We start from the raw sequence: 26,681 nt of genomic DNA, 5'->3' as shown, positions 1-26,681 counted from the left end.
CTCCCTCATACAGCAGGAAATCTAGACTTTGCTGCTGACTCCATCTACTGGGGGGATGGTGTCATGGTTTATAGCTTATCTCTAGTGCTGTTGAAAGTTTGATGCTGTGTGAGTTTACTGAAGTCTGCAGTGAAGCATCTATTGGGGCATAAATACTTATTCTATTCTATTGCATTTCTTAAAAAGACTGATATTCTATTCTAGTATAGACTCTACAGTCTACAATTCAGCTCTATACTACTGTAATATAGTCTATTTAATATTACAACATCCATCCATCCATTTTCTATACCGCTTATCCGTCAGGGTTGCGGGGGAGCTGGAGCCTATCCCAGCTGACTACGGGCGAGAGGCGGGGTACACCCTGGACTGGTCGCCAGTCAATCGCAGGGCCAACACACAAAGACAAACAACCACACACTCTCACACTCACACCTAGGGGCAATTTAGAGTAGCCAATTAACCTAATGTGCATGTTTTTGGTATTGTGGGAGGAAGCCGGAGTACCCGCAGAAAACACGCAGGCACAGGGAGAACATGCAAACTCCACATAGAAGGGCCCAGACCGGGATTCGAACCTGGAACCCTCTTGCTATGAGGCGACAGTGCTAACCACTGCACCACCGTGCCGCCCAATATTACAACATATTGTATATTTTTTGTGTGCTGCATGTAACATCCCATGGCAAACAGACTCTTATTCTATTTAATTTTAATTCTATTCTATCTATCCATTCTATCTATCTATTCCATTCTATTCAGTCTCTGATGACTCTACACTATTGTAATATATTCACTTAAGTATTACATAGTATCTTTGCAAACTTCACACATAGGTTCATAATATTCCGTGGCAAGTAGACTCTCATTCCATTTAATTTAGTTTGATTCTATTCTATTCATACTGCACAATCTCTGTTTCCAGAGTTAAAGTCTATGACTAAAGTCTGTTCCAAGTCTATTCCAAACCTGTTATTCTATTCTATTCTTTTCTATTCTTTGAGTGTACATATCTGATCTGTATACTACCCTAGTGTATGAAGTATTAGATATTTTTCGCACATTCTATTCTATTCTATTCTATTTCGCCCATCCCATATTTGCTGGTGCGTTGCGTCCCATCGGAGCTTCATACAGCAGCTGTCGCTTTAAGAGACCTGTGCTTTAAAACCTGCAGTATGAAAGTGTCCAGAGGTGTTCCCGGGTGTTAGATATTTCATCTTTTGGCCATCTCATTCTAACGGCGATCCCTTAAGTGTGCAGGTGGGGTTCCACTCTTGTGGAGACATTTACAGGAAGTTGAGCTCTCCGCTGCAGTGCAGAGGACAGGACAGAGATGCTGCACTGATGCTGCTGGCAGAATGCTTGTTTCCTAACGTGAGTAACCATTTCTCTCTCCCTCTCCAATGCGGCATTAAAATGCAGGCTACAAGGGGCGACAGGGTACTAGGAAATGTATTTTGGCTACAACGATATTTAAAGATTATAAAACAATGCATTTTTCTGTGAATCGATTTTCAACTGGGTGGAATTGAGTACCGAATAGAGCTTTGAGAAGCTGAAATCGTAGGTTACAGTACTCTAAGTTTGACGTATAATTGGTTTTGTATTCTGGACAATGAAGGGCTGCTTCTCTGCAGAAGACTTCAGTAGATTGGGTGCGTGTCTTCAGGAAAGCCAACGCGATGCAAAGGAGAGCTATTTCTATATTTAAAGGTGCTGGGAGTCCTTGACTTTGAAGTGGTGATGATGATGATGTCACTTTTCTGCGTAGTCCTGCCCGTTTCGTCTAAAAAAGGACTGCACCACAGTGAACGATGTTTTCAAAACAGAGTTTGCATAGTCTGTGCATCAGATATCAATGTCAGAACACCGTCTGGACAGCCAGCATCCAAACCAACCCAAATGGAAATAGATGAATAGTGGAATTATACTGCCCAATGCGGTGTAAAGGCTTTTCATGTGATTAACCCTGGGCCGTAAAATGTGACTGATCAGCGTAACAGAAAGGGCCTAACCTCAGCCACTGACTATGGTCTTCAAAGTTGATGTGCGCACCTCGACTGCAGTGTGCTGGCGTCTGATGCATTTCTGGTTTGACTACAACTCCCACAATGCAGCGACATAAGCCACCCAGGCTCACTGTAATGCAGCTGCTAGCAGTCACTAGTGGTGTTTGTTTAAGTACCTACATATTTGTCACTACTGTCACACAATCGCATATTAGATGGTTCTGTTACTAAGAGTATCTTCAGGCTGATATTTTTGAATTCAGCCAAATTCAGCAAATGCCTCTGAGTGAAAAGTATGAGTCAGGAGTATGCTGGCAGGTTTAGTTCTATTTAATAAAATAAATAATAAATGTATATGGTATGGTAAATATATTTGTCAACAAATGATTGTAGCTATTGAACAATGAACAAAAGAATGAAAATTAAATGTATAAAACTATGAATCTTAACAATTAAATGACCTCTCAGAGCAGTAACAGAAGGCCAGTCAGAATAATTTACATATGGAGCCAGTTAAGATATATTATTAAGTTTGATGTTTTCCCCTGAAATCCGAAAGCAGAGTGAATGTGAATCAGGCAGGAAAGAACTCCAGTTAATGCTGATTTGCTTCATGTTTGCTGAATGTGAAACTGCTTACCTACATGGTAGCCATTCCAACTTTTGTCAATAATGACACATTCACCAGTAGGCTATTTTTCTGCTCATGTTCTGCCCTCAAGTGGCCAAAAATCAATTAATGTAGCTTTATACTCTATCAATCAACCTGACCTTTCTAGTACAGATGCTCATTGTTTCAGCGGATGGTTTCAAGCCTTGGAAATAGTCCAGCTGCCAGTCACTCACTTATCGTTGTCAATGCAATGGTAATATCAATAGGTTTACTTCCGGAACACTGGGCTTAGTAGAAAAGCACAGGGTGAGAGCCCTTCACTTGCAGTCTCTGCAAACGGTGGAACTGAACTGAGAAACTTGAGTCATGTATACACTAGTGTACACTTTTACAGTATTGAAATATTAGCTATTTAAAGTGCAACAATTAGTCCAATTAGAATCAGTAATACCGCACACAAGATACTACGCATGCGCAAAACAAACCGAAACAAACTACTCATCACACTGTTTTAGTATTACAGAAGTAGAAGAGGATTATGAAGTATTACATAAGCCTCTCTGCGAAAGTATATATTGAGTAGTCTCGGATATAGACCATTTCTGACTCAGAGCTAAAGGGTTTAAGGTAGGTGGGAACATTGACTCTTTTTGACGGGATTTAAGACGACACGGAAGTAACCGGGAGGGAAGCCTCTCGCTTCGTCTCCAGAGTTTTTGCTCTTACGCACAGTGTAATTCTTTATTATTAGAACATCGCCTTTGAAGGAATCAGTATGGTGATGATGGGTAATAACCATGTCACTTGCTATTGTTGTTGTTATTGTTTCCAGGAACACATCCTGCCGTGAAATGTATCAGAGGACCTTTAGCGGCTCGCAGTCGACAGATTCAAGTGAGTGGGGGTGGTGGGATAGTGAGATAATGATCCGAAAGAGGCTAGACAAATCACCCGGCACCGGCGAGAAACGGTTGAAAGAAAGTCTCTTAGTCAAAATCACAGCAACATATTGATTTAATAGATTTTATTGTGTCGTAAACATTACCGACCGACAGTTAGTATGTATTTATTACACAATTATGCTAACAGGCAGGTGTTTGAGGAAAATAACGGTCTCTTGTTTGTTACAGCCGTTTTCCCGGTGGAGTATTCCTGCGCTCAGTGCATAAGATAGTCCAATGAATGTGTATGTGCTGGGACGCATAGCAACAACGAGATGGCCAACTGTCCGGACCCGGGGTGAGTTTAATGTCTACTGTAATAGTGCTGGTAACATTACTAGCGTACTTAATGTTAGCAGCTAACCCGTCCTGCTGTAATACTCCACTAGTTGTAAGATTGTTATTAGATTGTTCTCAGATGGAATGACTGACTTAACGATAACAGGAATGACGCTTTCTCACCACTGCAAAGTGTCAGTCTGTATGTTTTTTAATAGCAATACTACGGGTTCACTTAGTATTGTGTGGTATGGGCTGTGCTGGCAGCCACACCCACTCCAGCTCCAGTGAATGCACCAGTGCGAACTTGGCTGCAGGGGTCCAGTGTCCCGCTACTGAATAAGCAAGAATATTTTTGCTTTATTACTGTTAACGTGTTGACAGGCTAACTTACAGGTTTACCTTACATAAGTAAGGTAAAGCACACATGCTTAAATAGCAGCACGGTTCATATTATAGTGGGTGGTAGCTGTTATAATATTCATGAGGACAGAGTTGACCAGTAACAAAACAACGGCGTCGAAGGCCTGCTGATGGAAGACAACACAACTCTCTTGAAGATGGGGTCAGTCGGTGCTTTTAAAGATTTTTCTTTTTAAGGATAGTATATCAGCCTGCAGCACTTGAGGGCAGCAAGGATGCAGGCTGTATTTAAAGGTACACTGATCTCAAAATCTAAATCTAGAGCCTAATGCAGATGGCACTAATGGACCACCAACAGATGGACCTGGTGGGGTCTCCCGTCTCACGTTTCTTCCCAACCTAAACTTTGATCAATAATGACTGTAAGCAAGACTCTCGTATCCCCTGAATGCATGCATACTGAAGAGCTCCAAATAATCAGGGGTTTAATTCATTAAAATTTGTTCAACATCAAATTTGAAAGAAGCTGAAACTTAATACTGTACATGTATAAAGATACTCCATGAAGAATTGTAAACACTGAATTTTAAAAACTGGTCAGTCCTCCTGGTAGCTTGGTGGTTAAGACACTTGCACACTACAGCATCCCCTTTTTGATTCTGGCTGGGGAGCTTTGTTGCATTTCACACCCTTCTTTCTCCATATGTTTCCTGTCTGTGTCTCCATTGTCAATATTAAATCAATACAAAAAAAACTTTTCAAATCTTCAGACTGCTTATTATGAGAATATTTCCCATACTGATACTAATTCAAAATCTCTACCCACTCAAAGCTTTCATTCAAACCTCGAACATAACTTGTGTCTGTAATTTCTAGGTTGCCACGGGTGACAGTTTGTCATGAATACATTGGCCTGCGGTCCTACCAGGTCTCTCCCTTCACATCTGTTCAAGATGTCAAACAGTTGATATATGAGGAGACAAATCTCCCTGTCAAGGAGCAACGGCTGACTCACAATGGGAAAGTGGTAATTTATTCTTTTCTTCTGACAACAGAACAATTCGTACTTTTTCCTGGTAGGCGTAGCATAGCTTATATGTCACAAGAAAACAGATCCAAATTATGTAGCTCAGTGGTTATTACTTGATGTCTAGTAAAGATGTCTGTTTTTTGTGTTCATATGTGAGACTAATAATTTTGAAGTTTTTGGCTTACTATGATGAATATATTGCACTGAAACAACAACTGGATTTGCTTAAGTATTTTAAGCCCCAATATGCTAGTGATAAATTAGTGAATAATATAACCTAAGTTACGGTAGATCAAAGAATGAATGAAAGTTTTGACTTTTTGTCTGAGGCAAAGACAAACACAGAAATGTTGGTTTTGAAGTAGTTAAGCAGAGATCCATGCCAGTTGGTGTTGAGCCAGTATTTGTATCCTCATCATTCTTTGCTGCACTAAAGAGTAGTACTTTGTAACATACTCCCATTTCTATCTATCTATCTATCTATCTATCTATCTATCTATCTATCTATCTATCTATATATCTATCTGTCTGTCTGTCTGTCTGTCTATCTGTCTGTCAGTCTTTTTATCTATCTGTCTCTCTAACCACAGAACCATGCAGTGGTCCTGAACACATTATCAGCTCAGATGACTGCAGTCAAATAATGTGACTCATAGGCAGCATGACTGGGCATCTCATCGCCGCAGTGTATTGAACAAAACACCATTGTGTTCTTACAGTTTCATAAATTACGGTCTGACAAGCGCCGGTTATCTTTCATGCTATAAAAATCTTATTTTGCATCACACAGATGTGTCTGTATAGTTAATTTGAGTAATTAATTAATTAGTTACCCTTTTGGTGGATAAATGTGCTATATGACTCTTTTGTGGTAGTTTGTGTTGGCTGTGCACTGGGCATGGCCTAACATGACTAGTTGATTCCCTGTCTTGGGGCTCAGCTGATGGAAAGCACCAGGTGGTGGTCAGGGTTTGGCAGCTCCCACTTGATCTCATACGCAGAAATTAGCTGCAAGCCACACTCACAAACTAGTACCACACACACACACACACACACACACACACAAGGTCAGGTCCTATAATTCAGACAAGAGGTTTTAATAAAAGAAGTGTTTAATTCTTGAATTGTGGTCTGACTCTGAGTATTATCTAAGGTACACTGTTTCCCATAGACAAAGATTTCTATTGCAACCCTCCAGATATAAATATATATCTAAATTTCAACTTGGGTTCCTGTTGTGCCTGATGCAATTAAAAATGTGCAGCAATCTTATGGAGAAGGCAATGAGTGACACGCTGTGCTTAACTTAGGAGCGGTATGCACTTCAGGAGAAAGTGTAGGTCAGGTTTAGCTCGTTCTTTGTGAGTTTCAAAAGCATTCTTCCTTGTAAATGCCTATCTGCGAGTGCTTACAAATGAAATCTAACATTCAGGCCAAATGAGGACAAACACTTGAAACTATCACTGGTATTTGTATGTACACCCTTGGTTTAGGAGAAGAAAATGTACCCTCTGTTCTTTAGCTCAATGTTAAATAGACAAAACTTAAGAAATATATGCATTTAGATATTCAGTTTTATTGCAGAGTTATGTTGAAGAGCGACTACTTTAGCCTTTAAGCTCTTTATTTGTCTTGTATTAAATAACAATACGACATTAAAGACTTAAAATCCCTCATCCTGAATTGTACTAATGATTATTGAAGAGTGCAGTGACCATAATTAAGATGATGGCTGAGGGTTTTGCTTATGTCGAGCTCAGTTTGCAAGGCAGCATTATGATGTGCAAAGACTGCTGAGTGCAGTGGGTCACAGTGTCACCTTGAAAAGCCTCAAACAGCAGGGGCAGCAGTATCAGGTCTGGTGCCAAATCTGGCTCCCTGCTGCATTGATTCTGAAAGATGCACCAGGAAAAGATCGTCTGTCACGCTAATGTGTGCAATAATACAGCCCAAAAGATTGATACATTAACTTTGATGGCCAGAACTATAATTTCTGTAAGTAGTTCTCAAAAAAGTGACTTGTGACGTAAGTAATTTTTACATTGTTCACATCTTTATATCTTTCACAATAACACTTTCCTGACACATTGTACATAACAATTTGATCAGATAGTCTGGTAAGATTTCTGCACCTTTCCAACAGCATTTTCCATTTTTAACAGACCAGATCATTCAAATGTATTTGAATTTGAATGATCTATTTCTCAATAAGACACACTTAATTATACACTAGTTATACAATAAATTATGCTTTGTCTCCATATCAACCCCGTCCAGCTGGATGACAGTGTGCAGATCAGGACCTTGTTGCTTGCCGGAAGCCTAGAAATATCTGTCACACTGGAGGGAAGAGGCCTTAAAGGAGGAGGTAGGATTGAAATCACCATATCTCTGCAAAGTAACCAGTTCTTACAATTGAGAGGCTTACTGAGCTTGGCTTTCACAGGGAGGTTTGGACAGACTACACCACCGCTTGTTGAATTTCTGAAAGATATTCTGAGGAGATACCCTGAGGGTGGACAAATTCTGAAAGTGAGTCACGCTACATTATTATTTTTCACATTTTTCATTAACAATAAATGCATTTAGCAGTATTGCTTTGTGGATGTTGGCCTGGTACAATTCCCTCAAACAGGATAAAAGGATGTAGCTTTTATTCTTACTACAGTTGCCTCTCTATTAGTTGTTGTATAAACAGGTTTTTTTGTGGAGATTTCTCCCAGGCAAAGGCTGTAGTCACTAATACAGATGTCATGGGATTAGGAGTGAGAAAATATGTCAAGACTGCACAAACACAAAGAGCAATTTTATTTTGGCTTTACTTGCTGGCATCAGCTATATCACCTGATAAAAACAATGTTAGGGTAAAGCATCCCAGTGTGGCCCTCCTCTCTAATAGCGTGCTCATTTTACCAATCCTTTTTGATTAAATGTATCCACCAAAGATGATATCATTGGACATATTAGATTTCTCAAAACCACAAGGAAGGCCATGCCTTTATAAATGTGTGTATTTCTTGCATTTTATTTTGAAGGAGTTGATTCAAAATGCAGAGGATGCTGGAGCCACAGAAGTCAAGTTCATGTATGATGAGACAGAGTATGGAGTGGAGTCACTGTGGTCACCTGACATGGCTCAGCATCAGGGTGAGTACAGTAAAGAATTAAGCACCTCAGGATAGTCCAGTGATCGGTGATATACTGTTTTTAATTGGAGGGCATAAATTCAAACCCTTGTGTTGGCAGGAATTTGTCCTGTTCAGTCATTAAGCAGGTGTTCTGTAGCTGATCATCTGCTCTGACCCACCTTTGAACAGGGAAAAGGGAAAACACAAATACATTTGTTACAGGGATTATTAAAATCACACATTAGTCCACTGTACCTTTACTGTATATTTTATATTTTTAGATTGTGTGCTGACCTTGTGTTAACACATGGTTTTACAGGTACAGCATTATATGTCTACAATGATGCTGTGTTCACTGTGGAAGACTGGAATGGGATTCAGGAAATTGCAAGGAGCAGGAAGAGAGAGGATCCTTTGAAAGTGGGAAGATTCGGGATTGGATTCAATTCTGTGTACCATGTGACAGGTGAGGACTGTCACTCTCGCAATGCTGTTTCTTACTTCTGTTATCATTGTGCTTACTTACAGTACAAAGCATTTCCTCGTGTGGAATCAGTGGTTACAAACTACCCTGTGTGAAGAACTTTCCTGCCAAAATATTTCTTGTGTAACTTGAATGTGAACTTGTGAATGTTTGCCAATACATTTTTTCTATGCCAGTTAAGTTGCAATGCAAACAACCAATTTGAGTTGTACATCAGTATCAAATCAGAAAATGATGTCCGTAAATCTTTGGCAGTTCTATCTATGGCAGTTTTAATAAATACTTAAAGCTACCAAGCAGTACAACGCTATCTCTTAAATCCTGGCATATAATTACTTTATTGATATATGTTAAAAGCAAATAGTTCGTTAAAAGAAAGCTCTTTCTTAATTTTAAATTAAAGAAGGGTTGCAAGTATTGATTTTTTTCATTATCAGCTAATCTTGTCAGTTGATTAGTTCATTATTTGATCTTTAAAATGTGACTAAATATTTAAAAATGCCCATCACCAGTTCCAAGATATTTAGTTTAAGCAGTGAATTGTCACTTTGGAAAAGCTGAAAGTAGGAAATGTTTGTCATTATGGCATGACTTGAAATGACAGTGATAAACAGTGAGGCAGTAAATTAAAGCACAATGTAGAAATAGCAACATGTTTGAGTTTTAATTCATGGATTTTTGTGTTTTTCTTCTCAATACTTAGATGTTCCCAGTATATTCAGTGGAGACCAGATTGCCATGCTGGATCCTCATCAGACCCTGTTTGGGGTGCATGAGTCTGGACAGTGTTGGAACTTGAAGTCAGACCTTAAGGAGATCACAGAAATGGCTGACCAGTTTGCTCCCTACTTTGGGATGTTTGGGAGCTCTGAGAAAACCATTAAGGATGGCAACTTTCCTGGAACGTTGTTCCGCTTCCCGCTCCGGCTGAAACCATCCCAACTCAGTGGCAACATTTACAACAAAGAAAAGGTTTTGGAGCTCTTTGAGTCCTTCAAAGCGGATGCAGACACTGTGCTCCTCTTCCTTAAGAGTGTTCAGAAGATCTCCTTGCATGTGCGTGAGTCCGATGGTACAGAACGAATGTTATTTCAAGTTACAGCAACAGAGAATACTGATGACAAGTTAGAAAGACCAAATGCACTGAAGACACTGGGTCAGGCTATAGACAGCTACGGCAATGGTGTTCCCAGTTCCACCATCACATGTGTCACTTACCAGGTCAACATAGAGACTCAGGATGAAACAGCTAAAGAGACTCAGAGGATGACGTGGCTGGTTTGTAATGGAGTAGGGGGCAGAGGAATGTGCACTGAGTTGGACTCTCTGGCTGATGATTTGAGATTTATGCCTACCACTGGCATTGCTCTGCCTCTTACTCTGATTAACAAAGAAGACAGAGGTGCCACATCTGGTTTCTCAGGACGAGCTTTTTGCTTCCTTCCCCTTCCTCCTGGAGAGGAGAGTGAGACAGGGCTTCCAGTTCATGTCAGTGGCTTCTTTGGCCTCACAGACAATCGTAGGAGTATCAAGTGGCGGGAAGTGGACCAGTGGAGGGATCCAGCAGCCTTGTGGAATGAACTACTTATAATCACTGTCATCCCTAAGGCTTACTTCACGCTCATAACTGAGGCTATCAAAAGAGTGCAAACTAAAAAGGACCAAGACTTTCCATTGTCCCCTAAAGGGACCTATGGGGCCTGGCCAGACCCTAAGCTGGTCAAGTCCCGCTGGAAACCCATCCTCCAGCCACTGTTTCATGACTTGCTCCGACAGCAAGTAATCTATTCCCTCAGTGAAAGCTGGATCCAACCAGACCAGGCCGTGTTCTCAGAGCTGGACACAGAAGAGGACATTTCAGAAACTGTGATCAACTACCTCCAAAGCTCAGGAATGCAATTGGCAAAGGTGCCTGTCACCGTGGACTTTGTCTTGGCTACCTACATGGCTGAGTTTGGTGAAGTGAAGAAGGTAACTCCCTCTTTGTTGCGGCACGTGATCAGAAAGTACAAACACAAAGGATCCTCACAGGAGAAGCTGCTGCTTCTGGAGTTCACCCTTAGTGATGGCAATTACAATGATTTGATTGGACTGGAGCTCCTGCCACTGCAAGATGGGACATTTACAACATTTTCATCTTCTGTCAGTGAAAAGGATTCCATTTACATTGCGTCTGAAGAACACCCCAGGTAGAGATAAAATGAAAAAAGTGTATTTCCACTACACTCAGTGGCAAAGACAGTGTTTGTGTTTTAAGCAAACTTTTGCAATTCTCGTCTAAATGACCTCAAGTCTCCCCTTGATGTGCATTTAACTTTGACTTAAAAAATCATTTTAATAAGTGGAATCAGTACAATATATATATATTTGTTTGCTTGAAATCATATAGTATTTTTTTTCTTTTTTTGGGGCTAAATTGCATTTTTCTTTTGCTGCTTAATTTGAAGTCAGATGAATGATAGCTTCAAGCTTTTTGTATGAAAATCTTTCTGTACATAAATCACATGTACATGTATAATTTATTTTTGTAAAATGTCTCACATTAATTTTCTGTTGCTTTGTCCTAAGGTGTCTGTATCCAGGACTTGAGGGTCGGTTCATATTGGAGAATGTTAAACCTTCAGTGATGGACAATTTGAAGAAAGCAGCCAAAAGCAGAGGTAATGTAAAACATTTAATATACATGCAATCTCTTCTTCATAAATAACTATATGTGTAAACATCCTTGGTCCCAAACAGTGACTAGAAGACTTCTATATTATGAAATATTTTGACTAATTTACTTGTAATCTTAACAACAGCTGTCAGTAAAACTGTCCCTAAAAATCTTTGCTTTAGAATAACGGATTTTAAAGCATTGTGCTAAGTATGATTCATAGTTAAGTCTGAAACTGAAACGTGAAAATCTTCACTGCCCATGTGACCATGCTGGGACTACTCCCTCTCCTGCATTGCCAGCGGGGCATTACTGTAAATCTAGTGCTGCTGGTAATTTAGGAGAACATCAAGGGAACAAGAGTGAACATGCTGACTCACTGAAGAGTTGTTTTGGGGCCACACATTCCACTTGATGCATGAGATCAGATCCTGAGTGCATTCACTGCCATACTAAACCATGACTGAGTATGGCAGCAAGTCAGGCAAAAGAAATAAGCAGATAGAGAATATTGTAATTTAATATAACTACAGCTACTTGGATTCTTTTTCATTTTTGTTTGGCTATTAATTTTTGTAAGAAGTAGCATTTATCTGTTTGAAATGTTTACTCTCTTCGCCCTCTTTGGGCCCACCCCTGTGGATGATATTAGTGTACCACTTGGATCCTCTTACATCACCTGACCTTCCCCTCCCCACCCTTGTCTCACCATCGTCCTCTCTCTCAACAACTACTTTTTTCCAAACTGTGCATTAGGATGAGACAGGTTCAAACAATAGATAATTATGTACAGATGCTAAAAGATTTCAGTGCAGCACAGCCATCATAGGTACACTTGTGTGTTACTCAGACAAGTCAAAATCTATACCATGTGTGTAGGTATCTCTTAAAGGGCTAATTTTTAAAATGTTTTTAAAATCGATGGCCAAATCTTAAAATTTAAGAAAGAGAGTAAAATTCATCCTAGAACTCTAAAAATCTGTCACTTGAATTACAGTGCAGCAGTATCTTTGGGGCTGCTCTGGTATGTATTTCAAAGTGTGTTAAGTGCTGATGCTTTTTATTACTAACCTAAACTAATGGATGACTAATGAATGTAAATGGTACCATGGTAACTGCAGTGATAAAATTCTCACAATAGTAAGTAAGAAGTAATATAAACAACAGCTAACGTGTTTACTGAAACACATTAATTCATCATTCCAACTCATTTTTATGGGTTTCTTGCAATGTTTCATGGTGCACTTTATGATTTGCCATGTTATAGTAATTATCAGTCTCTAACTGAAATGGTTTCTGCTGCACTGAGTAACACTGACTAAAGGATAAGATTTGATTCAAGACTGACAAGATTATAGGATATATCTTACAAATCGTGTGTGATTGTGTGTGTGTGTGTGTGTGGTTTGTGCAAGTGTGTTTGCATGGTATATATCAGCGATATAAGATTGATTGGCTTCTATAAGATTGAGATTCTCATATGTGCTGCAATATTGTTTTAAGTCTTAAATATTGAGTATCCATATATTGATATATTTTGTCATTTTTAAACAAAATCTTATCAAAGTGAATTTGTTTAATCTTGCTTTCTAATTTATTTAAAAACAGTAATTTGTAGGTCATTAAGACAGCTATTTCCAAAACACCTGTAATATTTTTCCAGATTCCTGAAAAAGAGAACAGTCATCAGTCATCTGTTGTGCTGCCCACTTTACATGATACGACCTTGAAAAAAGTCTATTGCACCTTATCATACCTCGATGAGTGAAGTCCAAGGGGAAAAAATTATTTTCATCTTCAGAATGCTGCATTGTGTAATAACAAGAACAAACTTTGTCACCTTTGATGATTAACACTCAGCAGCTTCCATAATAATAACTGAGGCTAATTATTTCCCCTGTTATTTGAACAGGAAGACCCTGTACTCAGCTTCAAGTGCTCAACCCTGAAAGATCAGCTCGACTTATCAAGGATATCCTATTAACAGCCTGGCCAACGAGAGACTTAATTGTTCAGTGGGAACCAGGGAACAGAGAGTTGAAACATCCTACAGTTTCTTGGTTGAAGATGATTTGGAAACATCTCTACATAAATTTTGCTGATGACTTAAGTACCTTTGAAGACTTGCCTTTGATCCCGCTTGTGCCACTTGAGGAAACCATGGACATGGTTAAGCTTGTGCGTCTCAAAACTCCATCCCCCATAATTCTTGTGGATGAGGGAGAAACACCAGCTTCTGAAATCCTTCTTGACATCATGGAAAAGCTCGGAGGAGTAGTGATGAAAAAGATGGATTCATGTTTGCAGCATCCTGAACTCAAGAATTACATTCATCCTTCCTCTCCTGGTATGCTTCTGCAAATTATGGAGAGACTGTCTACACAACGGTTGTCCACCCAAGTCTCATCTTTCTCAGTCAAAGAAAAGATTGCACTCAGAAATTTTCTTGCAGGGCTAACTGATATTACAGAGAGAGAAAGGCATACCCTGCTTGAGCTTTCCATCTTTGAGAAACTGGGGACATGCTCTGAGGGTACCTCAACATTTACATCACTGAGAGGAGCTAGAGCTTTACATCACAGAGCCAAATATCCTCCAGATGTAAAGTTATCCTTAAATCTTGTGGGCTGCAGTGATGAGGAATCAATCCGCCTCATCAAGATGCTAAATGTAGAACAAGTGAAAACAACAGAATGTTTGAAGATGATTATTCAGGACATTGAGAGGGGGTTCTACACAACAGATGAGGTAACCCAAATCATGCTTTGGGCACTTAAACACCTGGCATTCCTAAAAAATGAAAACTCATCTGTCATTGGATGGCTCTCTGCTCTGAAATTTATTGAGCTGCCATGTGGAAAGTCAGTCAAAGCCTCTGATCTTTTTGATCCTGAGCTGGAGATTCTACAGAATCTTTTCTTCATGGAAGAGAAAACCAGATTTCCCACCAGTACATTCACATCTTCCTCTGATGTTCTTCATTCACTCAGGCAACTGGGACTAAGAAATGAGGTACAGCTCAGTGAAAAGGATGCACTCAAAGTTGCAAAAAAGATAGAGGAATTACAAAGCAGCAAAGAACCCGAGTGGGACTTCATAATCAAAAAGGCAAAAACACTCCTGCTAATACTCAACAGACAAACCAAATTGGTAAAATCAGCTGATGCTCAGACATCATTGCTAAAACTTAAATGGGTACCTGTCTGCAAAGAAAGACCTCTAACCTATCCTAAATCCCTTGCTTGGGTTGGAGATACTCTCAATATCTGCTCTTTGTCTGAGATGTGTGACATTTCCCATGCAGTGCTTGTGGGATCTGCAGTACCACTGATTGAACACACATCTGCAGGTATGAAGAAAGCACTGAAACTAACTGTGGATCCACAGGTGGATCAAGTATTACAGCATCTGAAATCAGTAAATGACTGGCATAAATCTCAAGCATTCACCACAGAGGACTGGTATCAGTTCCAGCAGATCTTGTTTGAGATTTATGGTTTCATGCAGGCTCATCTTGAGGACGCCAGAGAAGCAATGAAATCACTACCTTTTGATTGGGTGTGGACAGGGAAGACATTCTCATCACCTGGCCAGACTGTTCTAAAACCCCTCGCTGATCTTGACTTGCAGCCTTACCTGTACTCCCTGCCAAAGACAATTAGAAAGTTTCACAAGCTTTTCAAGTTTTGTGGTTCAGTTGAAGAGGTTTCCCCAAGCCACGTGTTTGAGGTCATCAGCACCATCCGACAAAAATGTGAAGGGCAGATTACCAAGGAGGAAAGCAAACATGATATCCTACTTTTGATCAACATCCTGAGATGGCTGTACAACAGTCAGATACCTGTAGATACCAGCATGCACGTGCCAGTTCTTTGCTACAAGGAACCAAACAAATTAGCGATGAAGCCCATTCATGAATGCACCTACTGTGACATCAAGGTCGACGATTTGAATGACTTACTTGAAGATGCATCAGAGCCCATTATATTAGTCCATGATGACATACCAATGAAAACCGCAGAATGGCTGAAGGTGCCTTGTTTGAGCACAAGGTTGATAAACCCAGAGAACCTTGGATTTGAGCAATCAGGCCAAAGAGAGCCCCTAACAGTGAGAATTAAGAACATCTTAGAGGAATATCCTTCTGTTGCAGACATTTTTAAAGAGCTTCTGCAGAATGCTGATGATGCAAGTGCAACAGAGTGTAGTTTCCTCATTGACATGAGAAAAAACACAGACATTCGAGAGAATCTCCTTGACCCTGGCATGATTGTTTGTCATGGACCCTCCTTGTGGTCTTTCAACAACTCTGTTTTCTCAGATACAGACTTTCTGAACATCACAAGGTTAGGTGGATCAGTGAAGAGATGTGAAGCAGACAAAGTTGGAAAATTTGGTTTGGGCTTCAACTCAGTGTATCACATCACTGATATTCCCATCATACTGAGCAGAGAGTTTATGATCATGTTCGATCCGAACATAAATCATATCAGCAAGCACATCAGAGACAGGTCTAATCCAGGGATCAAAATCAACTGGAGCAAACAACAGAAAAGGCTGAGAAAATTTCCCAACCAATTCAAGCCTTTCATTAATGTCTTCAATTGTCAGCTTCCTCTAGCTCAGGACTCCCCATACAAATACAACGGTACACTGTTCAGACTCCCATTCAGGACAGAGCAGGAAGCCTCGCTAAGTGAAATCAGTAGTCTGTACTACAACACCACAGACATCTATTCTCTGGTTGATGAGTTCAGCATATGTGGCCATCGGTTCATTCTGTTTACTCAACATGTTGGAAGTATGGTCTTAAAATACCTGAAATATGAAGAACCAAATCCAGCTGGAGCACAAGATGTCGTCACCATCAACAAAAGTGTGTGGTCATCCAAAGCCTCATATGGACCTCTGAGCATCTTAAAATCTGCGGCAAAGGTTATGAAGAAAGTTGCAAGTACCAACAGGGTACCTGCTGATGTTCCCAAGTCTGGTTGCATCATACGCATTTTAGTGGAGGAGTTCCATAATGTGTTCAAACGCATTGTCGATCTCCACTCACCACTATTCAGGGGTTCAGAGGAAGATCCTAACCAGTACTTTGAGATGGCTGCTAAAGGTGTTCAGACAAGAAGACTCACAGATGAAATGCCCCAAAAGGCAGTAGAGGTCACCAACTGGCTCATTTGCTCATGCATGGATGTAACGGAGGCACTCAAGTTTTCCCTCAGTGATAGTGGAAAAAGACTTGGACTAGTGCCCTGTGGTGGAGTGGCTGTTCTGCTCTCAGAGGAAGAAAATCGCAAATGGACAGTGAAGACAAATGCCACACCAATCGGAGAGGTGTTTTGCTACTTACCTCTCAGGATCAAAACAGGTTTACCAGTCCATATTAATGGCTGCTTTGCTGTTACATCCAACCGCAAAGAGATCTGGAAGACCGACACTAAAGGACAGTGGAATTCTGTATTCATGAGACATGTCATTGTCCAGGCCTATTTGGCAGCACTCACAATGCTACGTTCGATGGCTGAAAATGGAGAACTGCTTGACTACAGCTATTATGCAGCATGGCCAGATCCGAGTCAGGTGCATGACGACTTCACACTGATCAGCCAGGGTGTCTACCAAGAAATAGCCAAAGGAGGTGAGAGTGACCATGCAAAGGTTTTCTCTGATGGCAAAACCTGGGTGTCAATTCAGTATGTTCGATTCCTTGATGATACCTTGCTCTGTAGGCCAGACATTGGTCCTGCCGCTTTCAAGATATTCTTGAAATATCTCAGGAAGAGTGGGTCACAAAACCTCTGTGCTGTTGAGCTGCCTGACTGGGTGAAGGAGGGATTTGATGATGCTGGATGTAAAGGGAAGTTAATGGAAAACACCCTAACAGAGAAGCAGTTCTTTTCAGAGGTCTTTTTCCCTCACATCCAGGAAATTGACAAAGAGCTTCGAGATCCACTGATGCATTATGTTTTGAATGAGAAACTTGAAGATTTTGCATCAATTCTAAGGGTTACTCCTTGTATCCCATGCTCTGGCCCCAATAAGGAACTGGTTTTACCTTCCAGACTCATTCATCCAGAGGGAAGAGTTGCTAAACTCTACAACACAGAAGATGGAAGATTTCCCGAAGGGACTTCAAAAGACTACCTAAACCCTGTGTGTTTAGTGAAGCTGGTGCAGTTAGGCATGGTTAAAGATGATCTATCGTGGGAGGACCTGATTGAGCGTGTTCAATCTGTTAATGATCTCAATGAAAATGACCACACAGCTGCATGCTTTCGTAGCAGTATACTACTCAGTCTCATCGATGAGAAACTGAAGATGAGAGATCCAGGAGCGCCTGAGCTCTTAGACAAGCTACAGGACATCAAGTTCCTTCCATTCCTGACAAGACCTGCTGGCTTCTCACTGCCATGGCATGGAAACAACTTTTCCCCAACAACAATGTTCTCTGCAAGAGAACTCTTCACAACTGAACATCAGGACACAGTGTGTCTGCTGAAGCCAATTCTGAATGAGAATTCTCCATCTTTCAAAGGTTGTGGTGCAGTGTCATTGGCTGTGAAAGATTGTCTTGGTCTAATAAGGAAACCTTCAGTTGGATTGGTCATTAGTCAACTCAAGAAACTGTCTCAATCATTTGATGGTGTCACACTGTATCAGGAAAACATAACAAATGCCTGTTACAAGTTTCTTCATGAGGAAATGCTGCAGGATGAGAATGCAAAAGGGCAAATAACTGAGGAACTGAAAGCATTCAATTCCATCCTGGTGGAGAACACATATGTCAATCCCTCCAAAGTTGCATTCCTCCTGAATTTTGATGCATCTCCACATCTTTATCAGCTTCCTAACAAATACAGAAACAGCTGCCGTGAGCTCTTTGAAAATGTTGGAGTACAGCCCAGCTTCACGGTTGAGGATTTCTCAGCAGTTCTTGAAACTGTGAAGGAAGAATGTGGCCGAAGGTCACTCACAGAGGAGAACTTCCAGTTGTGTCGCAGAATTATTAGTGAAGGAATATGGAGTTTGATACGAGACAAGAACCAAGAATACTGCCAGGCGAACTATGGACAGATTCTGTTACCTGACTCAAGTCTAACGTTGCAGCCATCAAAATCACTATGCTACAATGACTGCCCTTGGATCAAAGTCAGAGACTCTTCTGTGAAATACTGTCATGGGGATATTCCAAGAGAGGTTGCTGTGAAATTAGGAGCAGTCCCAAAACGTCACAAAGCCTTGGAGAGATATGCCTCTAATGTCTGCTTCACTCCACTTGGGAGTGAATTTGGACAAAAAGAAAAACTCACAAGCCGAATTAAAAGCATTCTCAATGCTTATCCATCAGAAAAAGAAATGCTGAAAGAGCTGCTTCAAAATGCGGATGATGCCAAAGCCACTGAAATTTATTTTGTTTATGATTCAAGGACACACCCCACCGATAGAATATTTGATGATAAATGGATCCCCATGCAAGGCCCTGCACTCTGTGTATATAACAACCAGCCTTTCACAGAGGATGATGTCCGAGGTATACAAAATCTCGGAAGAGGAACAAAAGAAGCCAATCCAGGCAAAACTGGTCAGTATGGTATAGGATTCAACTCTGTCTATCACATCACTGACTGTCCATCCTTCATCTCAAACAATGACATTCTGTGCATCTTTGATCCACATGCACGGTATGCACCTGGGGCTACATCTATGAGTCCTGGAAGAATGTTCAGAGACTTGGACTCTGACTTTAGATCTCAGTTTTCAGATGTTCTAAACCTTTACTTGGGGGTTCATTTCAAGTTAGAACGGAGCACCATGTTCAGATTCCCTATTCGCTCTATGGAGATGGCAAAGACATCAGAAATCAGTTCTGTCCCCGCATCAGACAGAATGGTGCAAAACCTTCTGGATAAGCTAAAAACTGATGGTGCAGAGCTTCTGATGTTCCTCAACCACATGGAGAAAATATCGATCTGTGAAATTGACCATGCATCTGGAGAATTAAAAGTACTCTATTCTGTAACAGCCAAAATAACAGATGGAGATCGGCTAAAACGCAAACAGTTTCATGCCTCTGTCATTGATAGTGTGACCAGAAAGAAGCAGCTCACTGCCATCCCAGTCCAACAGATAACCTACTCAATGGACATAGAGGATACTGATGGAAATTTAACGACATGGATGATCTGCAACCGATCAGGGTTCCCTGACATTGAAAATGTCTCAAAAGGTGTGGTCTCCGCTCACAAAAATGAAGACATAACTCTGTTTCCACGTGGAGGGGTAGCTGCATGCGTAAGTCACAACTACAAAAAGCCCCACAGAGCCTTCTGCTTTTTGCCTCTTTCACTGGAGACTGGTTTACCTTTTCATGTCAATGGCCATTTTGCCCTAGACTCTGCTAGAAGAAACCTATGGAGAGATGACAATGGAGTAGGGGTAAGAAGTGACTGGAATAACAATTTGATGACATTACTGATAGCCCCTGCATGTGTGGAGCTGCTGATTCAGCTTAAGCGTAGGTACTTTCCAGGTCCTGATCCCACCATGACCATAATACAAGGAACACCACTTCATGTTGTTAAAGATACACTGCGGAAATATCTGTTCTTTTTCCCAGTCAACAGGCTTGATATACAACCAGATTGGTATTGCCTGGTTAAAGCAGTGTACAACTGTATCCATGCTGACCTTAAGCGCCTGCTTCCTGTAGTCAGAGCAGCACACAGTGACAACTCTGACATGCACTCTGTCATTTACATTTCATGGGTGAATACATCCACTGCAAACAAAGGCAGAGCATTTTTTGATAATCTGCTACAAGATGAGCTTCAGCACTTGAAAAACACAGAGTACAACATCACCTCAAGGAAGTCTGTTGCCGAAAATGTCTACAGGCTGAAAACATTGCTTCTGGATATTGGTTTCAACCTGATTCACAGCTGCGACGAGACAGCAAATCTCTACTTGTGTTTGGAAGATGCAGGAATACCAGTGAGTTACGTGACACCAAGAGATGTCCGCAACTTTCTTCACACTTTCTCATCACCAGACACATCTTGCCATGTTGGAAAACTCCCCTGCCGTCTGCAACAGTCAAACTATAAGTTAGCTCATAACTTGAAGCTTCTAGTCGACTACTGCTTTAAAGATATGGAAGTGGATGAAGTCAAACTTGAGGGTTTACCTCTCTTGATAACAATGGACAATATGCTACAGGTGTTTGATTCAAAGAGACCAAAGTTCCTGACACCACACCATGAGCTTATTTCATCACGAAAAGAAATGTTCATGAACACATTGTACATTAGGTACAGCAACATCCTTTTTAAGGAAGGAGCTGCAAAGATCTTCGACATCAGCTGCTTTGGTGACCTACTGGGGTCTGTTCTTCCAAGAGAGTATAGAACAAGAATCCCAGTAAAGTGGAGAGACACCTTTGCAAGTGAATCTTGGCTGAAGAACGTGTGGAACTTCATCAGTGAGAGTATCGCTGTTAAAGAGAATCAGGTGGACATCAAACCCAGTTTTGACACAATGCTTGACATTCTGAAAGACTGGGCTTTGCTACCTGGAATCAAATTCATGGCAAGAGAGAAGATAGTTGTCCCTGAGCATGATGTGCTTTTACCTCTGAGTTTGATGAATATAGCCATATTTCCACATGCCCAAAATGACAAAGTATTTCACATCCTAATGAAGGCAGGGTGCATTCAGCTCGCAGTGAACAAGATCTGTGTCAAAGAGAATCCCATTGTGCCTTTTCTGGCACAACACACAGCAAACACTGAAAATCCATCAAGTATTCTGAAAGCTCTAGAATACATGATTCACACATCCGCGTTCAAAGCAGGAAACTTGACTGACAGGGACTTTGAGGCTCTTCTGTTGTATTTCAATTGCAACCTAGCTAACCTCACACAACAGGATGCACAGAGCCTGAAACTCCTCCCATGCTTTAAATCAGTTAGTGGGAGATATGTAAGCATTGCAAACTATGGGGCAAACTTTGTCCTTGCAAAAAGCATTCCCACTGCAGATATTGACAAATGGGCTCACACAACCTCCTCTGCCTTTCTTGCTGACAGTCCGCAGCTGAAAGAACTGTACACCTTCCTTGGCTGCATGCCAATTGATGACTTAGAAGTCTACCTTCAACATCTCCTGCCAAAGTTTGAGAGTCTTTCCTATGATGCCAAAGTTGAACACATTGTCTACTTGAAAGAGAGACTTTTGTCAATGGAAGAATCGTGTGAGACGAAGGATCAGCTCTTTGAGAAATTGGAGGGACTGATGTTCATATTTGATTACTCAAACAGACTCAGGCCAACCAAGTTTTTTTATGATGAGACAATAAAAGTGTTTGAAGTTATGCTTCCTTCAAAGTCATTCATACCAAGTGACTTTTTTAAGAAAGTCGAGCAAGTATCAAAACCAAAGAATGGGGCATTGTTGCTCACCTCATGGATAACCTTTTTGAGAAATATTGGTCTCAAGCATGAAGTGTCACAGCAACAAGTTCTTCAGTTTGCAAAAGAGGTCAGCATCAAAGCCCAAACAGAGAGCTGGACCAAAGAAAAAGTGCAGACCATTGTTGATGCTCTCTTGAACCACATTTTCAAAGAGAGGACGGACCTATTCCAGGGAACTTTTCTGAAAGAGCTCTCAATGATACCATTCCTGTGTCCTGAGAGAGCCCCCAAAGAACTCATCAAGCTTCATTCACAGTACCAAGAGATGAGTGGCACACTGCCTCTGATCCGCTTCAGTGGGTCTCAGGTAAATCCAAAATTCAAGCAAACAGACATCATTCACTTGCTTTGGACATCTTGCCCAATTCTACCTGAGAAAGCTACACCACTAAGCATAAAGGACCAGGAAGGGAGCACTCTCACTGGCCAGGAACAGCTTGACCAAGTGCTGAACATGTTAGGGGTCAACTTGGACCCACCGTTGGAGAAGGTCATAAGTAACTGCAAGAACATCTGCAACATATCCAATCCAGATGATGAAATGGTGAAAACCAGGAATAAAGTTTTAAGGTCCACCTACGAATTCCTCAATGCAGACAAAAGAGATTTCCATTACCAACTCCGTGGGGTAGCGTTTGTCATGGTTGAAGAAGGCTGGAAATTGCTGAAACCTGAAGAGGTCGTCATTAATTTGGACAATGAATCTGACTTCAAACCCTACTTGTACAAATTGCCTCTAGAGCTTGGTACCTTTCATCAACTGTTCAAACTTCTTGGCACAGAAGATGTTGTGTCAACCAAACAGTATGTTGAAGTGCTGTGGCGAATTTACAGAAGTTCAGAGGGCAAACAGCTTGACCCAAATGAAATGAGAACTGTGAAAAGGGTTGTTTCAGGATTGTTCAAAGCTCTCCATAATGATCCAGTGGAAGTTCGTAAAGATCTTGAGAGTCTCAGAGATCTAACATTTTATCTGCCAAGTCATGATGGCAGATTAGCCAAATCCAGTAGCTTGGTTTTTGACGATGCCCCACACTATAAAAGCAGAATTCAAGGTAATGTTGGAGTTCAGATGCTTGTGGACATGAGCCAGTGCTATCTGGGCAAAGATCATGCTTTCCACACAAAGCTGATAATGCTACTTCCACAGAAACTGAGGCCTAGACTGCTGAGTAGCATTCTTGAAGAACAACTTGATGAGGATTCTCCAAAAATGTGCCAGTTTGGAGCTCTTTGCTCTCTTCAAGGTCGCCTTCAACTTTTGCTGTCGTCAGAGCAGTTTATCACGGGGCTGATCAGAATAATGAAACATGAGAATGACAATGCATACCTTGTGAATGAGGAAAAAGCCATACGTCTCTGCAAAGCACTTTGTGAAGGACTTAAAGTTTCTTGTTTTGAGAAACTCCAGACAACTTTAAGAGTGAAAGGATGTAGTCCCATCCCACACAGCCGCAGTGAAACCCTTGCCTTCCTCAAGAGATATGGAACAGCTGTGATTCACCTCTACATCCAACATTCAGACAGCAAAGACATTAATTTTCTCTTAGCACTGGCAATGACACTGAAGTCTGCTACAGACAATTTGATTTCTGACACATCCTATCTGATTGCCATGCTGGGCTGTAATGACATCTATAGGATCACAGAGAAGCTGGACAACCTTGGGGTTAAGTATGACTCAACTGAGCCTTCACAACTTGAGCTACCCCTCCCTGGAACCCCCATACCAGCTGAGATACATCACACACTACTCATGGATCCCTTGAATGTGTTTTATCCAGGAGAGTATGTGGGTTATCTTGTAGACTCTGAGGGTGGAGACATGTATGGGACCTACCAGCCTACCTATACATATGCCATCATTGTTCAAGAAGTAGAAAGAGAAGAGGAGGAAAACACAAATTTCCTTGGAAAATGTTTCCAGATTGACATTGGTTACAGTGAGTACAAGATAGTCAGTTCTCTCGACTTGTACAAATTCTCAAGACAAGATGAAAGTAGCCATGTGCGAGACGCCAGTACTCCATCAACTCCTACGAGTCCTAACAGTCATTCTTCTGGTCTACGAATGATCCCTCCTCTTTTTGCTGGTAAGGAAAACCTCAGACCTCCCCCTCAAAAACACTCTCCAAAAAAGATCAAGCTTCATGCATTGCCTGAAATTCTGAAAGAAGTGACCTTAGTAGTTGAACAAGCTTGGAAGCTTCCTGAGACAGAGAGAAAGAAGATCATCCGCCGATTGTATCTCAAGTGGCATCCAGACAAAAATGCAGAGAATCTGGACATTGCCACAGAAGTCTTTAAACACTTACAAAACGAGATCAACAGGATGGAGAAGCAGTCTTTGGCTGATCAACAAAATACCGACAGAGCTTCCAGGAGATCATATTCCACATCATCATCCCGCTTCCACTCAGAGAAGTTCTCTTTTCAAAGGTTTTATTCATCATGGAACCAAGAAGCAACAAGTCACAAGTCAGAAAGGCAGCAGTTCAGGGAACGTCATACAAGCTATGCAGCTTCATCACACTCTCAACGTTTCTTTGTGCCCCCTACTTTCAAGACAGTTGGAAATCCTGTGGAAGCCCGCAGGTGGCTGAGACAAGCAAGAGCAAACTACTCGGCTGCTCGGAACGATCTTCACAAAAATGCCAATGAGTGGGTCTGTTTCAAATGCTATCTGGCCACAAAGCTTGCACTGATAGCTGCCGACTATGCAGTTAGAGGAAAGTCAGACAAAGATGTGAAACCAACTGCTCTAGCTCAGAAAGTTGAGGAGTACAACACCCAGTTAACAGGCCTCGCCAATGATGTTCAAATCCTGGAAGGATATGGTGTGGACAGTTTGAGAACTCGCTATCCTGATCTCCTGCCGTTTCCACAAATTCCCAATGACAGGTACACATCTGAAGTGGCAATGAGAGTGATGGAATGTACCGCACGTATTATCATAAAGCTCGAAACTTTTGTGCAGCAAAAAATATAATACTGTTGTTCAAGATGATAATGAAACTATGCATATGCATATATCCTCCGTGGAATAGAGGAAACGCGTGGCTGTGTGCAATACAGATCATGTACAGTATATCAATTTGAATAAAATTTAATTATCCAGCTGGCAGCTTATAGTACATATGCAGTTTCTATCTGTGATGGGGGTTCTGTGGCCCATGCACAGTAAATAAATGTATGGCTCCCATTACTTATTAGACTGTCTCAATATAGATTTGCTGTAATATATTAAAAAAAAAATCTGCATATGCTGTACATACAAATGCCTAAGCAATATGTGTTGTTTACCAAAGTCCCCACATTGAATATATTTGCTCTGAGTTAAATTAAAAATATGCTGCTTTTTTTACTTTATCTTTTATAAAAAAAATATAAATACATATATATATATTTTCTTGCTGCAGAAAAGCAGTTGAGTGTACTGAAATGATGCGCTTATAATGAAGAAATAAATAAATCCTCAAACACTTCAGTTGCAGTCATGCAAGGTGTCATCAAGTCAAGGAAATTTCAACTATGTATGTAATTTTTTTTTTTTTTTGTATTTTAATCACTAATTTCATATCATTTCTGTAAAAGTTGTAAAATTTTCTGTAATATAGCCAGTCACTTGTTTATGGACAAAGCACTTTTTTGAAAATCCTCATATACTTGCACTTGGATTTATAGAACACTTATGTCACCCCAGCAACTTGGGAGAATCCAACTGTGAATGGAAAACTCTTTATATTACTTTGAAAGAAATAGTTTTTTTCACTGAAGATTTTTTTTGTTAAAGCAACGTTAAATGTTTGTTGTGCTCTATAGAGTAACAATTGGTTACTATTTTGCGTCATTAACTGTTCATATATGTTCTAAACCTGTAAACCATGTGTACTCTGGGGCTCTACAAAGACCAAGTCTGCTTTGATAACTTAAACTTATCTTTGGAGAGGGCAATGGTGACTGTAGCTCTGTTTTTGCTTAAAGAATCAACTAAACGTATCTATTTTCTTTATGCAGATGGCATGTTTGGGAATTCTCAGTAGGACAGTGTGATAAAATAAAGAGCCGCATATATTTGCCATAATTTGGGCACAGCCCTTAACATGCTAACCTTTGCCAGCATTAAACCATGTTCATACCTTTTTGGCAATTTCTGGTTTAAGGAACATAAAACAGCACCAAACTATGGTGCTTGTGTGTTTTTACTGTATTTTTGCTTATTTTACTGTTGATGTGAAGGACTACACACAGACTGACCACATATTGTAAATGTCATTTTCAAACATAATTTAAAATGTGCTTCATGGTACCTGTTGTCTTATTACCCCTCAAGCTTGAGGTGATACAACTGAGTGTGTCTCCATGACTAACCCGTGGAGAATCTTGTCTGTCGTACATGTTGATGTACACTGTGCCATAGGAAGGCCTAATAAATTCTCCTTAAACAAACTGTTTCCACTTTTGTTTCTAGGTTTATAAAAGAAGGAAAATTAAAAAAAAAATGATAGCTGTGTGTTTGTGATTTAAACTATTGGCATATTTTGTATTGCATCAGATTGTACTAAGTAATTTATTTGCCTGCCAAACAACCTATTTGTTTTCTAAGTGGAGAAATATTAACTCAGTTATAATGTAGTCTTTATGGTGGGATTGGTGGGACTGTCACAGCCAGTAGGGGCTCTAAGTTTATATGTGATAGA

General features: G+C 40.6%; 1 protein-coding gene across 2 annotated transcripts; it reads left to right on the top strand.

Moving 5' to 3' along the window:
* The first annotated feature begins 1,127 nt into the window (after window positions 1-1,127).
* On the top strand, window positions 1,128-26,430 carry sacs (sacsin molecular chaperone). 2 transcript variants are annotated; one of them, XM_046390259.1, is made up of 11 exons: window positions 1,128-1,377; window positions 3,458-3,519; window positions 3,756-3,864; window positions 5,085-5,235; window positions 7,516-7,606; window positions 7,685-7,770; window positions 8,274-8,385; window positions 8,686-8,832; window positions 9,554-11,039; window positions 11,419-11,510; window positions 13,419-26,430. In XM_046390259.1, the coding sequence occupies exons 3-11, from the start codon at window positions 3,842-3,844 to the stop codon at window positions 24,968-24,970; spliced, it is 13,740 nt and encodes a 4,579-aa protein (XP_046246215.1). In that variant the 5' UTR covers window positions 1,128-1,377; window positions 3,458-3,519; window positions 3,756-3,841; the 3' UTR covers window positions 24,971-26,430. The 2 variants fall into 2 exon arrangements, with proteins under 2 accessions (XP_046246215.1, XP_046246214.1); XM_046390258.1 differs by lacking the exon at window positions 1,128-1,377 and adding an exon at window positions 3,251-3,358.
* The last annotated feature ends 251 nt before the right edge of the window (window positions 26,431-26,681 follow it).

Source organism: Scatophagus argus, chromosome 5 (genome assembly GCF_020382885.2).
Source record: "Scatophagus argus isolate fScaArg1 chromosome 5, fScaArg1.pri, whole genome shotgun sequence".
Lineage (NCBI taxonomy): Eukaryota > Metazoa > Chordata > Actinopteri > Scatophagidae > Scatophagus > Scatophagus argus.
This window is presented reverse-complemented; position numbering and strand designations above follow the sequence as displayed.

Bases quoted from the DNA above. Each gene is read 5' to 3' on its own strand.
- sacs (XM_046390259.1), top strand. From the start codon at position 3,842: ATGGCCAACTGTCCGGACCCGGG. The intron at 5,236-7,515 runs GTAATTTATTCT...AACCCCGTCCAG, and splicing joins TGACTCACAATGGGAAAGTG to CTGGATGACAGTGTGCAGAT. The intron at 11,040-11,418 runs GTAGAGATAAAA...CTTTGTCCTAAG, and splicing joins GCGTCTGAAGAACACCCCAG to GTGTCTGTATCCAGGACTTG.